Source organism: Coregonus clupeaformis, chromosome 18, assembly GCF_020615455.1.
Source record: "Coregonus clupeaformis isolate EN_2021a chromosome 18, ASM2061545v1, whole genome shotgun sequence".
In the NCBI taxonomy this organism is placed as follows: domain Eukaryota; kingdom Metazoa; phylum Chordata; class Actinopteri; order Salmoniformes; family Salmonidae; genus Coregonus; species Coregonus clupeaformis.
The window spans coordinates 20228856-20243839 of NC_059209.1; the positions used below are offsets into that span (position 1 = coordinate 20228856).

Consider the following 14984-nt stretch of genomic DNA (forward strand, 5'->3'; position numbering starts at 1 on the left):
GTTCTTAGGAAGAATTGTGAGTGAGCCCACTCCCTTGGCTGAGAAGCAACCCCACACATGAATGGTCTCAGGATGCTTTACTGTTGGCATGACACAGGACTGATGGTAGCGCTCACCTTGTCTTCTCCGGACAAGCTTTTTTCCGGATGCCCCAAACAATCGGAAAGGGGATTCATCAGAGAAAATTACTTTACCCCAGTCCTCAGCAGTCCAATCCCTGTCCCTTTTGCAGAATATCAGTCTGTCCCTGATGTTTTTCCTGGAAAGAAGTGGCTTCCTCGCTGCCCTTCTTGACACAAGGCCATCCTCCAAAAGTCTTCGCCTCACTGTGCGTGCAGATGCACTCACACCTGCCTGCTGCCATTCCTGAGCAAGCTCTGCACTGGTGGTGCCCCGATCCTGCAGCTGAATCAACTTTAGGAGACGGTCCTGGCGCTTGCTGGACTTTCTTGGGTGCCCTGAAGCCTTCTTCACAACAATTTAACCTCTCTCCTTGAAGTTCTTGATGATCCGATAAATGGTTGATTTAGGTGCAATCTTACTAGCAGCAATATCCTTGCCTGTGAAGCCCTTTTTGTGCAAAGCAATGATGACAGCACGTGTTTCCTTGCAGGTAACCATGGTTAACAGAGGAAGAACAATGATTTCAAGCACCACCCTCCTTTTAAAGCTTCCAGTCTGTTATTCTAACTCAATCAGCATGACAGAGTGATCTCCAGCTTTGTCCTCGTCAACACTCTCACCTGTGTTAATGAGAGAATCACTGACATGATGTCAGCTAGTCCTTTTGTGGCAAGGCTGAAATGCAGTGACATTAAGTTAATTTTCATGGCAAAGAGGGACTTTGCAATTCATCTGATCACTCTTCATAACATTCTGGAGTATATGCAAATTGCCATCATAAAAACTGAGGCAGCAGACTTTGTGAAAATTTATATTTGTGTCATTCTCAAAACTTTTGACCACGACTGTAGACTAGGGGAAGTCTGAGGCCATTTGAAACTATGTCTGAGAAATGCAATTTCAGTTAGTCCAGTTTAAAAGTGCAATTTAGTCTAGGATTAGGCTTAATCTGTGTCCACGAAACCGCCCCATTTATAAAGTATAAATAGGCCACACTTTAGATAAGGCCACGCAAAAAAACGTAATGACCTATATGAATGAAGTAAGGATTAATAAATGAAAACACTATTTACTAATCCATTATAAATGCTTTATTACTTGGAGTTATTATAAAGTGCTACCAATTTTTCTGATATTCTGTATTTTTTGCCATGAGCCTGAGAACATTTTGCAGTTTTAAAGCTAATTTCCTGTAATTCTACACATCTTGCGATGGCTTATGACGTGTTCATATGCTATCTGGGGGACCCCCACCTCCAGGGGGCCCACAACTGACGTGTTCATGATATCTGGGAGGGTAGGAGGTGGGTCAACCTCCAGCGGGCCCTTAACAACAACACCACCACCCCCTCATTGAAGAGGCATCCTTGATTTTGTTGAATACATCAGCTAAAATAAGGACTAGAACAATGATGACAGGACACTTTTTTTATCACAAAGTATAAATGGTTATCAACTCCCCAATTTCAGAAGAGCAATGATGTGAAATTTGATTGAAGAAAGAAACGCTCATGAGTAGTGAATCAACATGTCAAATACAACTAACACCAAATTGAAAGGCACTCACACTGTGTACACACTCACCCTTGACTGCGTCTAAATATTTTCTATTAAAAGAGCTCAATCTTGGTTTGTGTATCTTGAAAAAAATAGCACAACAAAAAACATTTATTTACAACAGTACAGTGGTTAAAAAACAGGTCCTTCTCCTTCACAGAGGATCGCACACAATGGTTGCATTCGTTTTAGTTTTCCCGGGGGCACCAGGTAGGCAGAGTTTGCACATTTCCTACCATTTCTTTGGTCCTAATGTGGAATCTAGCTCCCCAGCTAAAAAGAATACACCCAATCACATCCAGAAAATCACTAATCACTGGCACAGTGGGGGAGCCCTGCTCAAATCACATATGGAGGCCTGAGAGGTACAGTAAGCCTTGGTTTTGGTATGGACTACTAGTCTGTGTTCGTTATAAGGCAATGTTTACCTTGTAAAATGTCCCCCTCCCTCCGACTCTCATAAAACACATACTTTTGGCAGTGATACATTAACAACACATAACCCTAGATATTTATTTGGATAGTGAATCCAAAACGTTTAATTCATCTTTATACTCCAACATTTTGGATTTTAGATCAAATGTTTTATATGACGCCACAGTACAGAATGCCACCATTTATTTGAGGGTATTTTCATACATATATATTTTACTGTTTAGAAATGAATGCACTTTATGTATCTAGTCCCCCCATTTAAAGGTGTTATAAGTATTTGGACAATTCACTTATAGTGCATTACATTTAACACACATTTTTAGTCATTTAGCAGACGCTCTTATCCAGAGCGACTTACAGTTAGTGAGTGCATACATTTTTCATACTGGCCCCCCGTGGGAATCGAACCCACAACCCTGGCGTTGCAAGCGCCATACTCTACCAACTGAGCTACAGGAGGCCTGTAATCAAACGTTTGGTATTTGGTCCCATATTCCTAGCATGCAATGTTTATGTCAAGCTTGTGACTCTACAAACTTGATGGATGCATTTGCAATTTGTTTTGGTTGTGTTTCGGATTATGTTGTGCCCAATAGAAATGAATGGTAAATAATGTATTGTGTCATTTTGGAGTCACGTTTATTGTAATTAAGAATAGAACATGATCTCAACACTTGGATGCTACCATGATTACGGATAATAATGAATGAATCATGAATAATGATGAGTGAGAAAGTTAAAGGCATCCATATCATACCCCACAAAATTGCTAACCTCCTTCTATTCTTATTTACAATACAAGTGACTCCAAAATGACACAATACATTATTTTACCATTCATTTCTATTGGGCACAACATAATCCGAAACACAACCAAGACAAATTGCAAATGCATCCAACAAGTGTGTAGTCACAAGCTTGATGTAGTCATTGCGTGCTATGAATATGTAACCAAATACTCAACTTTTGACTAAATTGAATACACTATAAGTGAATTTGTCAAAATACTTATGACAACTTCAAATGGGGGCGACTAGATACTGTACATAAAGAGCATTCATTTCTAAACCTCATAACAGATGTATGAAAATACCCTTAAATAAAGGGTGACATTCTGACTGTCGCTTCATAAAACATTTGATCTCAAATCCAAAATGGAGAATAGAGCCAAATTAAACGTTTTAGCTTCATTGTACAAATAAATACGTAGGGGAGTGCACATAACCATACTAAAAGGTAAATTAGTTGGAAACGCAGTTTCAAATGGTGAGATAATGAGAAGAAGAAGAAGAGAAACAATCCATCTCGGCTGCACACATAGCCAGCCCTGGGGAAAGTGTCACTGTGTAGAGATCAGATAAATATATGTTACAAAAAGAGACACATCCTTGGAGAAGAAAAAAAAAGGTTTGTTGAAAATGCAACAGTCTCAATGTAATCCCATACCAAATTTGTTCATTCGAATACAGCTAGCTGCACTTTGATGATTTGTTTAGTACAATCCAATTTTAACAGATCTAGTAGCTGAACAAAACACCCCCAGGGACGTGCAAAAACGGCAGAAAAAAGTAGCGAGGAAACAGACAAAAAAATGAGTGTAATAATGAGTGTTTTTCCTTTGGTTTGCTTTTTCAGTCCTCTTCTTAATGATGCGTTTCATCTATGGATGTGGTGAGCAGCAGACAGGTCAAACGCTGGCCTGAAACAAAAACCCATCAGGGGGAACTGGATAGGAGTAACAGACCACATGAGTTTGATGTGGTTACTTTGTTCATTTGCTTCATCTGCTTTCCATCCCCACTGATTTCCTGTTCCCAGTCTAATTTGTTCAAATATGGCTGATGTGCAGGGTCTTTTTGGTTGTTTTCATTGTAGGCTGAATATGAATATGAATCCATAAGTGAGATGACTGGCTGATCAAAATCATTTGTGTCTAGGAAAGTGCATATTTCCATGCCTCTACAGACCCTCCCCAAGCCCCATACACACACCACATCCAGGCAGGCACGTCCACACACACACACACACACACACACACACACACACACACACACACACACGCACGCACTAAATTACCCCCCAAATTAGTAAACATCTTTGCCAATAAAATAATAAATAATAGCAGTTCACATTCATTCGCTGGTTGGTACTGTTTTGGGTAAGTTGTGTTCACATTGGTCACTGTGGTCCTGTGGCAGTCCTAAGTAGCTCCATGTCTCTGCGTGTGCTGGTCTGTGTGCAGCCATAGGCCTCCAGGCCCAGGGGGAGGTAGCGCTCCTGCAGCCCCAGCCCCTCCTCACCCTGCCCAGCCAGGATAGAGGCCCACGGAGGGGGGGCAGAGCCACCCTGGAACCCCCAAAACACCAGGCTCTCTGTGAGAGAAACACAAAGTTTCATATGGAAATTACTGTAATGAAGTGAGCAGAGAAAGAAGAAAAAGTATACATTGCAGAGAAGAGACAGTTGGAGAGACAGCAGGAAGAGAGGAGGAATGAAAGAGGGAAACAGTGACAATAGGATCGAAAAACCAGACCTGGCCTACAGTAATTGCACCAGCGAGAGGGAACCATCTGAAAGTGACACCAACCTTTACTCTGCAGATCTGCTGCCTTGGCCATGCCCAGGGGGACCAGATACGGTGCAACACCAGCTAAGCCATCAGGCTGCCCTCGCGTTCCCAGAAGCACTATTGACCTAGTCATGAGAGAATATAACCAATTAGGATTCCAAATGTCTAAAAGTTCTACCAGACAAAGAAGAAAAAAATACTTCTTACAATTCTCCAATTAAATCAACAGATAAGTCCCAAAAGTGCAAACCCCACCCATCTGGCACTTCAGGCTGGCTAGAGCAAACCCTCAAAGTATTTGAAATACTTTAAATAGTATTTCAACCAAAGTCTACAACAGACCACCAATTGAGTTCTAACTCCAACCAGCAAAGGCCTAATCCTTTCCCCTCACCTTTTTGGTATTCCAGTTTTAAGATACTGCTCCATTTTAGAGTCCATTTTGGAGAAAGACGACTTCTTTGTGACTTTTCCAGAGCAGGCGTCCACAGAGACCAGGAAGAAGCCTTGTTGTGTGAAGGAGAATGTCTCACTGTTCACCTGAGATAAGAAGACATTGTAGAAAAAAGGGGTAAGAAGTACGTTGGAATGCTACACCACATACATATTTAAAACATGGGTGGCTTTTGTATTTACAAATAGTGTTGATACTATCAATAAACATTTATAATGGCTTTTTGATGGACATTATTATGAATGTTTTACAGAAACATCTGCGTTGAGAACAGAAAAAATCTACACACCAACAACACTCCCTACAGGGACAATGTACTCAACAAAAATATATAATGTAATAATATGTTATATTTCAAATCTGTGGCACTCACAGTAATAAAGGACTGTGTGTCTCCACTATGCTGCTCCTTGCTGCTGAGAGATTTGATCTGAGTTTGGAGGTAGGCATTCCACGGGTCACTGGAAAACACCAGCTACCAGAAAACACACAGATTCAAAGCAGGGCTTTTATGTGCTAATGCCTTTTCCAATATAATGGCATACTAATGTAACAATGACAGTGTGGGGGGCTAGTAGACTGACCTGGGAAGCTCCACAGTCCCTGCAAGGTTGGGTGCTGAGGGTGGGCATGGGGACCACTGCCGAGGGGGTCTTGGTGTATTTGGGATAGGCCTTGGCCGTGCAGTTACAGATCAGTTTGGAGGACGACGTGGTGGCCATCACTTTCACCCTCTCGCAGCCCTTAACCGAGCAGTAGCTGTGGCCGTCGCGTCCCTGCCTCGCCCGCAAATACAGCCACAGCAATCTAGAACAGAGCAGAGAGGCTGGTGTCAATCGAGAGAGAGAGAGTGAGAGGTGAGGGATAGACAGAAAGAGAGACAGAGAGACAGAGAGACAGACAGACAGACAGACAGACAGACAGACAGACAGACAGACAGAGACAGAGACAGAGACAGACAGAGCGTAAAATGTTCACTTAGTCTCTCAATGACTTCAATGTATGACTAAGTGAAAATTTGACTTAATTGGAAGTTAGGATTCGACCCAGAGAGAGAGGGCCAGGTACAGCAGATTTACAGACCGCAGCGTAAAGTGACTCTCTCACCCCACAATGCGGTCAAAGAAGTACTTCCTCTCCAGTGGCTTCTTCTCCAGTTCGGCGAGGGAGTACAAGGGCCCGTAGTCGGTGATGTCATCGAAGGTGTTGCTCTGGCGGTCGCTGATGTCAGCCATGACCTGGAAGGTAGTATCAGGTGGGTAGCAGAGGCCCACCAGCACCCAGTCATCTCTGGAGAGAGAGGAGGAGACAACATGTGACAATGAAGGTTCGAGATCTGGCTTTTGAACTGACCCCACTGACAAACACAAACATAGCCTTTCATCGCACACGCATTCACACACACAGCAGAGATACAGTCAAAACCAAAGCCCTTCAGACACAGACCTCAACCCTGTATAGAAAAATGAGAAAAGACCAAGACCGGTTTCATTATGGACAAACAGGACCCAGCGCAAGACCCAGACCAACCAGCTTTAAAAAACACACTCACACACAAGTCCCAATGTGTCACTCACTGGTTGAAGTTGATGAGGGAGAGGACAATCTCTCTGGGAGCCGGGCCATCCCAGTGCAGGGTGTAGCTCTTGCTCATCATGAGGATAGGCTGATACTGCTGGGACAGTGCCCCCTGGCTGTTTATACCTCTCAGCACCAGAGGAGCCTCAGGGTACTCATCTCTACTGATGGACAGACTGAGGCTGGGAGCTCTCTGTGTCTGGATATACACCTGGAGGACACACAGTAGACATTGTTGACCAATAGAGTTCGGTAACTACTTGTATTCATTTTTATTTATTCAGGCGAACCCAATTGAGACCAATGGTGCCCTGAGGACAAAAACTAAATCAATACAGCAACAGCAAAAATACAAAAAAATACAAGACAGCTATAAATACATTACATTATTACAATAAGTTATAATAATCAATTGAAACAATTGCACACTTCAGTTAATTAATTTAACAACAGAGTTTTAAACTGCCCTATCGGCACCAGAGAATCCAGGTGGCATTTGTTTTGTAAGGTATTCCATAACTGTGGTGCATTAAATCTAAAAGGTGGATTTACCTAACTTTGTGGAGACAAGCGGGACATCAAGATAGGCTTGGGCGGTATACCGGGGTATTTGGAAATAGCCACGAGATGGTTTTTCAATACCTTCCATACAATTGAAACTATTTCTTTGAAGTTTTTCAATACATTTTAATATTTGTAGCTACTTTTTAGGTAAATACCTGCAGTCAACATGTGCAATACCTGAGGAGATAAAGCAGAGCACGTTCTTCATTTCACCTGTCACATTATTTTACATTATGAAGCTTACCTTAGTTCCCCAGAACGGTTGAGCCAGTCACGTGTTTCTTTGTAAATAGCACAAAGGGAGAAAGCGGGAGCAAGTGAGTCCAGCTGTGTATTGACAGGGGTCGCATTTTACATTGAAAGTCAACAGTGTTTTTTTTCTTCAATAGAGTGATCAGGGACGTGCAACTATGGTTTTCCTTCACAGAAAATACATTAAAGCAACACATTTGGCAGAAAATAGCTTCATTTTCATCAGACGACAACAGAAGTGCACCGCTATAAGCTTACAATGAAAAAGCATGTTTATTTTTCAAAAACAATGCATGGCCAACATATTACTAATGTTTATCATAGAAAGAATGCCAGCTACATTTCCTAATGTTTTGCATTTTACCAGAGAAAAGTAGGCTGGCTACACAGAGAAAAGTGCAGGAGAAAAGAAGCTAGAATGCCCATTCGTGAATTGTGGAGAAGTGCAACTGAAGCACGAAATTAGTCTGATGCCGAGCAGAAATTACTATATGAAGCATTTTACATCTGCGTTTCCAAAAGGCAGCAAGATATTTATTATGCGTTTTATCTTTTTTTCCTGCGTGAGAAATGCAGACTTCTGCATTAAGGAGACCACTAAATGTAACTTGCCAGTGGCTGAATTAGTTTTTTCGCCTTTACGTTTTCGGCAGTCTTCTCCTCTTCCCTCTTCTCCGAGCAGAGCAGGCAGGCCTGTTGCCCTAGCGACTCCAGACTCCACACATACACAGAATGTAGCCTACACATGCTGCTCCAGGGCCAGTACTGACTTTCCTTCAGACAAGCATGCGTCAAAACTTTGTTCATTTGCACAATCTCTCTCGTTCACATTCGCTTGTAAATGTCCAAACTCACCAAAAATGACATTCAGTAGCATCCCTCATCAATCTACACAAAATACCCCATAATGACAAAACAAAAACGTTTTTTTAGAATTTTTTTGGCAAAATGGAAAATATCACATTTACATACAGTTGAAGTTGGAAGTTTACATACACTTAGGTTGAAGTCATTAAAACTCGTTGTTCAACCACTCCACAAATTTCTTGTTAACAAACTATAGTTTTGGCAAGTCGGTTAGGACATCTACTTTGTGCATGACACAAGTAATTTTTCCAACAATTGTTTACAGACAGATTATTTCACTTATAATTCACTGTATCACAACTCCAGTGGGTCAGAAGTTTACATACAGTAAGTTGACTGTGCCTTTAAACAGCTTGTAAAATTCCAGAAAATGATGTCATGGCTTTAGAAGCTTCTGATATGCTAATTTACATAATTTGAGTCAATCAGAGGTGTACCTGTGGATGTATCTGAAGGCCAACCTTCAAACTCAGTGCCTCTTTGCTTGACATCATGGGAAAAATCAAAAGAAATCAGCCAAGATCACAGAAAATGAATTGTAGACCTCCACAAGTCTGGTTCATCCTTGGGAGCAATACTATTGTTTGTACCACGTTTATCTGTACAAACAATAGTACGCAAGTATAAACACCATGGGACCACGCAGCCGTCATACCGCTCAGGAAGGAGACGCGTTCTGTCTCCTAGAGATGAACGTACTTTGGTGCGAAAAGTGCAAATCAATCCCAGAACAACAGCAAAGGACCTTGTGAAGATGCTGGAGGAAACAGGTACAAAAGTATCTATATCCACAGTAAAACGAGTCCTATATCGACATAACCTGAAAGGCCGCTCAGCAAGGAAGAAGCCACTGCTCCAAAACCGCCATAAAAAAGCCAGACTATGGTTTGCAACTGCACATGGGGACAAAGATCGTACTTTTTGGAGAAATGTCCTCTGGTCTGATGAAACAAAAATAAAACTGTTTGGCCATAATGACCATCGTTATGTTTGGAGGAAAAAGGGGGTAGTTTGCAAGCCGAAGAACACCATCCCAACCGTGAAGCACGGGGGTGGCAGCATCATGCTGCGGGGGTGCTTTGCTGCAGGAGGGACTGGTGCACTTCACAAAATAGATGGCATCATGAGGAAGGAAGATTATGTGGATATATTGAAGCAACATCTCAAGACATCAGTCATGAAGTTAAAGCTTGGTTGCAAATGGGTCTTCCAAATGGACAATGACCCCAAGCATACTTCCAAAGTTGTGGCAAAATGGCTTAAGGACAACAAAGTCAAGGTATTGGAGTGGCCATCACAAAGCCCTGACCTCAATCTTATAGAACATTTGTGGGCAGAACTGAAAAAGCGTGTGCGAGCAAGGAGGCCTACATACCTGACACAGTTACGTCAGCTCTGTCAGGAGGAATGGGCCAAAATTCACCCAACATATTGTGGGAAGCTTGTGGAAGGCTACCCAAAACGTTTGACCCAAGATAAACAATTTAAAGGCATTGCTACCAAATACTAATTGAGTGTATGTAAATGTCTGCCCACTGGGAATGTGATGAAAGAAATAAAAAGCTGAAATAAATCATTCTCTCTACTATTATTCTGACATTTCACATTCTTAAAATAAAGTGGTGATCCTAACTGACCTAAGACAGGGAATTTTTACTAGGATTAAATGTCAGGAATTGTGAAAAACTGAGTTTAAATGTATTTGGCTAAGGTGTATGTAAACTTCCGACTTCAACTGTAATATTCAGACTTTAATTAAGCACCTTTGGCAGCGATTACAGCCTCGAGTCTTCTTGGGTATGACGCTACAAACTTGGCACACCTGTATGTGGGGAGTTTCTCCCATTCTTCTCTGCAGATCATCTCAAGCTCTGTCAGGTTAGATACGGAGCATCGCTGCACAGCTACTTTCAGGTCTCTCCAGAGATGTTCGATCAGGTTCAATTCCGGGCTCTCGCTGGGCCACTCAAGGACATTCAGAGACTTGTCCCGAAGCCACTCCTGCCTTGTCTTGGCTGTGTGCTCAGGGTCGTTGTCCTGTTGGAAGGTGAACCATCGCCCCAGTCTGAGGTCCTAAGTGCTCTAGAGCAGGTTTTCCTCAAGGATCTCTCTGTACTTTCTTGCCAACACCATGCTTCCCCGTAGGGATGGTGCCAGGTTTCCTCCAGACGTGGCACTTGGCATTCAGGCCAAAGAGTTCAATCTTGGTTTCGTCATAAAAGAGAATCTTGTTTCTCATGGTCTGAGAGTCTTTAGGTGTCTTTTGGCAATCTCCAAGCGGGCTGTCTAATGCCTTTTACTGAGGAGTGGCTTCCGTCTGGCCAATCTACTATAAAGGCCTGATCGGTGGAGGGCTGCAGAGATAGTTGTCCTTCTGGAAGGTTCTCCCATCTCCACAGAGGAAATCTGGAGCTATGTCAGAGTGACCATCAGGTTCTTGGTCAGGGAGGAGACCAAGGCTCTTCTCCCCCGATTGCTCAGTTTGGCCGGGCGGCCAGCTCTAGGAAGAGTCCTGTGGGTTCCAAACTTTTTCCATTTAAGAATGATGGAGGCCACTGTGTTCTTGGGGACTTTCAATGCTGCAGAAATGTTTTGGTACCCTTCCCCAGATCTGTGCATCGACACAATCTTGTCTCGGAGCTCTACGGACAATTCCGTCAACCTCATGGCTTGGTTTTTGCTCTGACCTTATATAGAAAGGTGTGGGTCTTTCCAAATCATGTCCAATCAAATGCATTTACCACAGGTGGACTCCAATCAAGTTGTAGAAACATCTCAAGGATGATAAATGGAAACAGGATGCACCTGAGCTCAATGTCGAGTCTCATAGCATAGGGTTTGAATACTTAATAAGGCATTTCTGTTTTTTATTTTATCCATTTTAGAATAAGGCTTTAACGTAACAAAATGTGGAAAAAGGGGTCTGAATACTTTCCGACTGCACTATATGTATAACTTTATGAGCTGGGTTGCCTGTCTTTGCAAAACGTTTATTGAAATTCGCTATTACTTGTGCTCATTTTGTTAGCGTTCTGGTAATAGACGCTAAAAGGTTTTTGTGTGTTTTTTTGGCACCCCCTTGTGTACTAAGCCGGTAATATTGTATATCCCGGTATGAGAGAAGGACGGTATGACGATATAAAAATCTGGATACCTCCCAATCCTACCTCAAGAGTTAACCAACCCTACGAACGGGTTTGGAATCTCATATTTTTATATTTCAACAAAGAAGCTTGTGGAGCAGAGCTTTATAAACAAGAAGAGAGTAATGAAGTGATCTACAGGACTTTAGTGAGTTCCAGCCGCCCTTCTGACACAGGAAACTGTTACCTAAGTAGTGAATAAAGTCACTGGTGATAGGCATTTTGGCAAATGTCTTCCCCCCGTACCTGAGAGTAGGTGCCACTGCAGACCAACCCGCTCCACTGGGTGATGCTGGCACAGTCAGGGTGACGGATCAGGTAGTTGTCTGCTCTGCCCACATACACGTCCCTGTAGCCCGTCACAGAGCCGTCCACGTCATGGAAGATGGAGTTCTTATCCCCGTCCAGATCATTCTCCTCGAACCACTGGCCCGGGCGCCCAAAGAACGCCCTCAGACCCACCTGTCACAGACATTAGGTTAAGAAAGACACACACAACAACACAACCAGCGTCTTACAATGATGATATGTATGGCCTAGAACGTGATTGACATGCAACTTTGTGTGAAGGTTTCCTAACTCTGATATTGTAGGTCTACAGTATTTGAGAGTTGAACTGAATGTATGCTAGGGTCATATTAATTAACGCACACCGTAGTAAAACGTTCCTAGTGAATACGACCCAGGTGTCAGAGAAAAGCGTTCAACAGAAGTCCTTGAAATACATTTTGAAAATGGAGTCTCTCTCTCTCTCTCTCCTCTGTGTGTGTGTGTGTGTAAGTGCCAACTCAGTAACTCTGAGCCCTCTGCTGTGTTCCAGGGCAAATGGAATTCTACCAACAGATGGGACCGAACCAACGGGGGGGGTTTGGGGGGTAATCAGTAACCTATACCGTGTGTGTGTTTGTATCCTGTGTTATTATTTAGTCAATGAGGTTAGGGTTCTTGCAGGTTCAAGGATTATGCGACATTCAGAATGAGACTGATGAGGTAATGATTTAATGAGTGACTGTTATCGATATACAGTGGGGAAAAAAATTATTTAGTCAGCCACCAATTGTGCAAGTTCTCCCACTTAAAAAGATGAGAGAGGCCTGTAATTTTCATCATAGGTACACGTGAACTATGACAGACAAATTGAGAAAGAAAAATCCATAAAATCACATTGTAGGATTTTTTATGAATTTATTTGCAAATTATGGTGGAAAATAAGTATTTGGTCACCTACAAACAAGCAAGATTTCTGGCTCTCACAGACCTGTAACTTCTTCTTTAAGAGGCTCCTCTGTCCTCCACTCGTTACCTGTATTAATGGCACCTGTTTGAACTTGTTATCAGTATAAAAAGACACCTGTCCACAACCTCAAACAGTCACACTCCAAACTCCACTATGGTCAAGACCAAAGAGCTGTCAAAGGACACCAGAAACAAAATTGTAGACCTGCACCAGGCTGGGAAGACTGAATCTGCAATAGGTAAGCAGCTTGGTTTGAAGAAATCAACTGTGGGAGCAATTATTAGGAAATGGAAGACATACAAGACCACTGATAATCTCCCTCGATCTGGGGCTCCACGCAAGATCTCACCCCGTGGGGTCAAAATGATCACAAGAACGGTGAGCAAAAATCCCAGAACCACACGGGGGGGCCTAGTGAATGACCTGCAGAAAGCTGGGACCAAAGTAACAAAGCCTACCATCAGTAACACACTACGCCGCCAGGGACTCAAATCCTGCAGTGCCAGACGTGTCCCCCTGCTTAAGCCAGTACATGTCCAGGCCCGTCTGAAGTTTGCTAGAGTGCATTTGGATGATCCAGAAGAGGATTGGGAGAATGTCATATCGTCAGATGAAACCAAAATATAACTTTTTGGTAAAAACTCAACTCGTCGTGTTTGGAGGACAAAGAATGCTGAGTTGCATCCAAAGAACACCATACCTACTGTGAAGCATGGGGGTGGAAACCCATAGAAAATCTTTGGAGGGAGTTGAAAGTCTGTGTTGCCCAGCGACAGCCCCAAAACATCACTGCTCTAGAGGAGATCTGCATGGAGGAATGGGCCAAAATACCAGCAACAGTGTGTGACAACCTTGTGAAGACTTACAGAAAAAGTTTAACCTGTGTCATTGCCAACAAAGGGTATATAACAAAGTATTGAGAAACGAGTATTTGATACACTGCCGATTTTGCATGTTTTCCTACTTACAAAGCATGTAGAGGTTTTTATCATAGGTACACTTCAACTGTGAGAGACAGAATCTAAAACAAAAATCCAGAAAATCACATTGTATGATTTTTAAGTAATTAATTTGCATTTAATTGCATGACATAAGTATTTGATACATCAGAAAAGCAGAACTTAATATTTGGTACAGAAACATTTGTTTGCAATTACAGAGATCATACGTTTCCTGTAGGTCTTGACTAGGTTTGCACACACTGCAGCAGGGATTTTGGCCCACTCCTCCATACAGACCTCCAGATCCTTCAGGTTTCGGGGCTGTTGCTGGGCAATATGGATTTTCAGCTCCCTCCAAAGATTTTCTATTGGGTTCAGGTCTGGAGACTGGCTAGGCCACTCCAGGACCTTGAGATGCTTCTTACGGAGCCACTCCTTAGTTGCCCTGGCTGTGTGTTTCGGGTCATTGTCATGCTGGAAGACCCAGCCACGACCCATCTTCAATGCTCTTACTGAGGGAAGGAGGTTGTTGGCCAAGATCTCGCGATACATGGCCCCATCCATCCTCCCCTCAATACGGTGCAGTCGTCCTGTCCCCTTTGCTGAAAAGCATCCCCAAAGAATGATGTTTCCACCTCCATGCTTCACGGTTGGGATGGTGTTCTTGGGGTTGTACTCATCCTTCTTCTTCCTCCAAACACAGCGAGTGGCGTTTAGACCAAAAAGCTCTATTTTTGTCTCATCAGACCACATGACCTTCTCCCATTCCTCCTCTGGATCATCCAGATGGTCATTGGCAAACTTCAGACGGGCCTGGACATGCGCTGGCTTGAGCAGGGGGACCTTGCGTGCGCTGCAGGATTTTAATCCATGACGGCGTAGTGTTACTAATGGTTTTCTTTGAGACTGTGGTCCCAGCTCTCTTCAAGTCATTGACCAGGTCCTGCCGTGTAGTTCTGGGCTGATCCCTCACCTTCCTCATGATCATTGATGCCCCACGAGGTGAGATCTTGCATGGAGCCCCAGACCGAGGGTGATTGACCGTCATCTTGAACTTCTTCCATTTTCTAATAATTGCGCCAACAGTTGTTGCCTTCTCACCAAGCTGCTTGCCTATTGTCCTGTAGCCCATCCCAGCCTTGTGCAGGTCTACAATTTTATCCCTGATGTCCTTACACAGCTTTCTGGTCTTGGCCATTGTGGAGAGGTTGGAGTCTGTTTGATTGAGTGTGTGGACAGGTGTCTTTTATACAGGTAACGAGTT

The 14984-nt window shown here is 43.1% G+C and overlaps 1 protein-coding gene across 1 annotated transcript in view; it reads right to left on the minus strand.

Annotated features, from left to right (window-relative positions):
- Positions 1 to 3046: 3046 nt before the first annotated feature.
- Positions 3047 to 14984, minus strand: part of cemip2 (cell migration inducing hyaluronidase 2) — a 66843-nt gene continuing 54905 nt past the window's right edge. Inside the window, exons 17-24 of the mRNA XM_041862673.2 lie at positions 11789 to 12004; positions 6716 to 6927; positions 6246 to 6428; positions 5723 to 5945; positions 5512 to 5613; positions 5079 to 5224; positions 4703 to 4809; positions 3047 to 4487 (exon numbers count right to left, since the gene is read on the minus strand). Of these exons, the coding sequence (XP_041718607.2) occupies positions 4294 to 4487; positions 4703 to 4809; positions 5079 to 5224; positions 5512 to 5613; positions 5723 to 5945; positions 6246 to 6428; positions 6716 to 6927; positions 11789 to 12004 (1383 nt within the window). The 3' untranslated portion in view covers positions 3047 to 4293. The remainder of the gene's footprint in view (positions 4488 to 4702; positions 4810 to 5078; positions 5225 to 5511; positions 5614 to 5722; positions 5946 to 6245; positions 6429 to 6715; positions 6928 to 11788; positions 12005 to 14984) is intronic.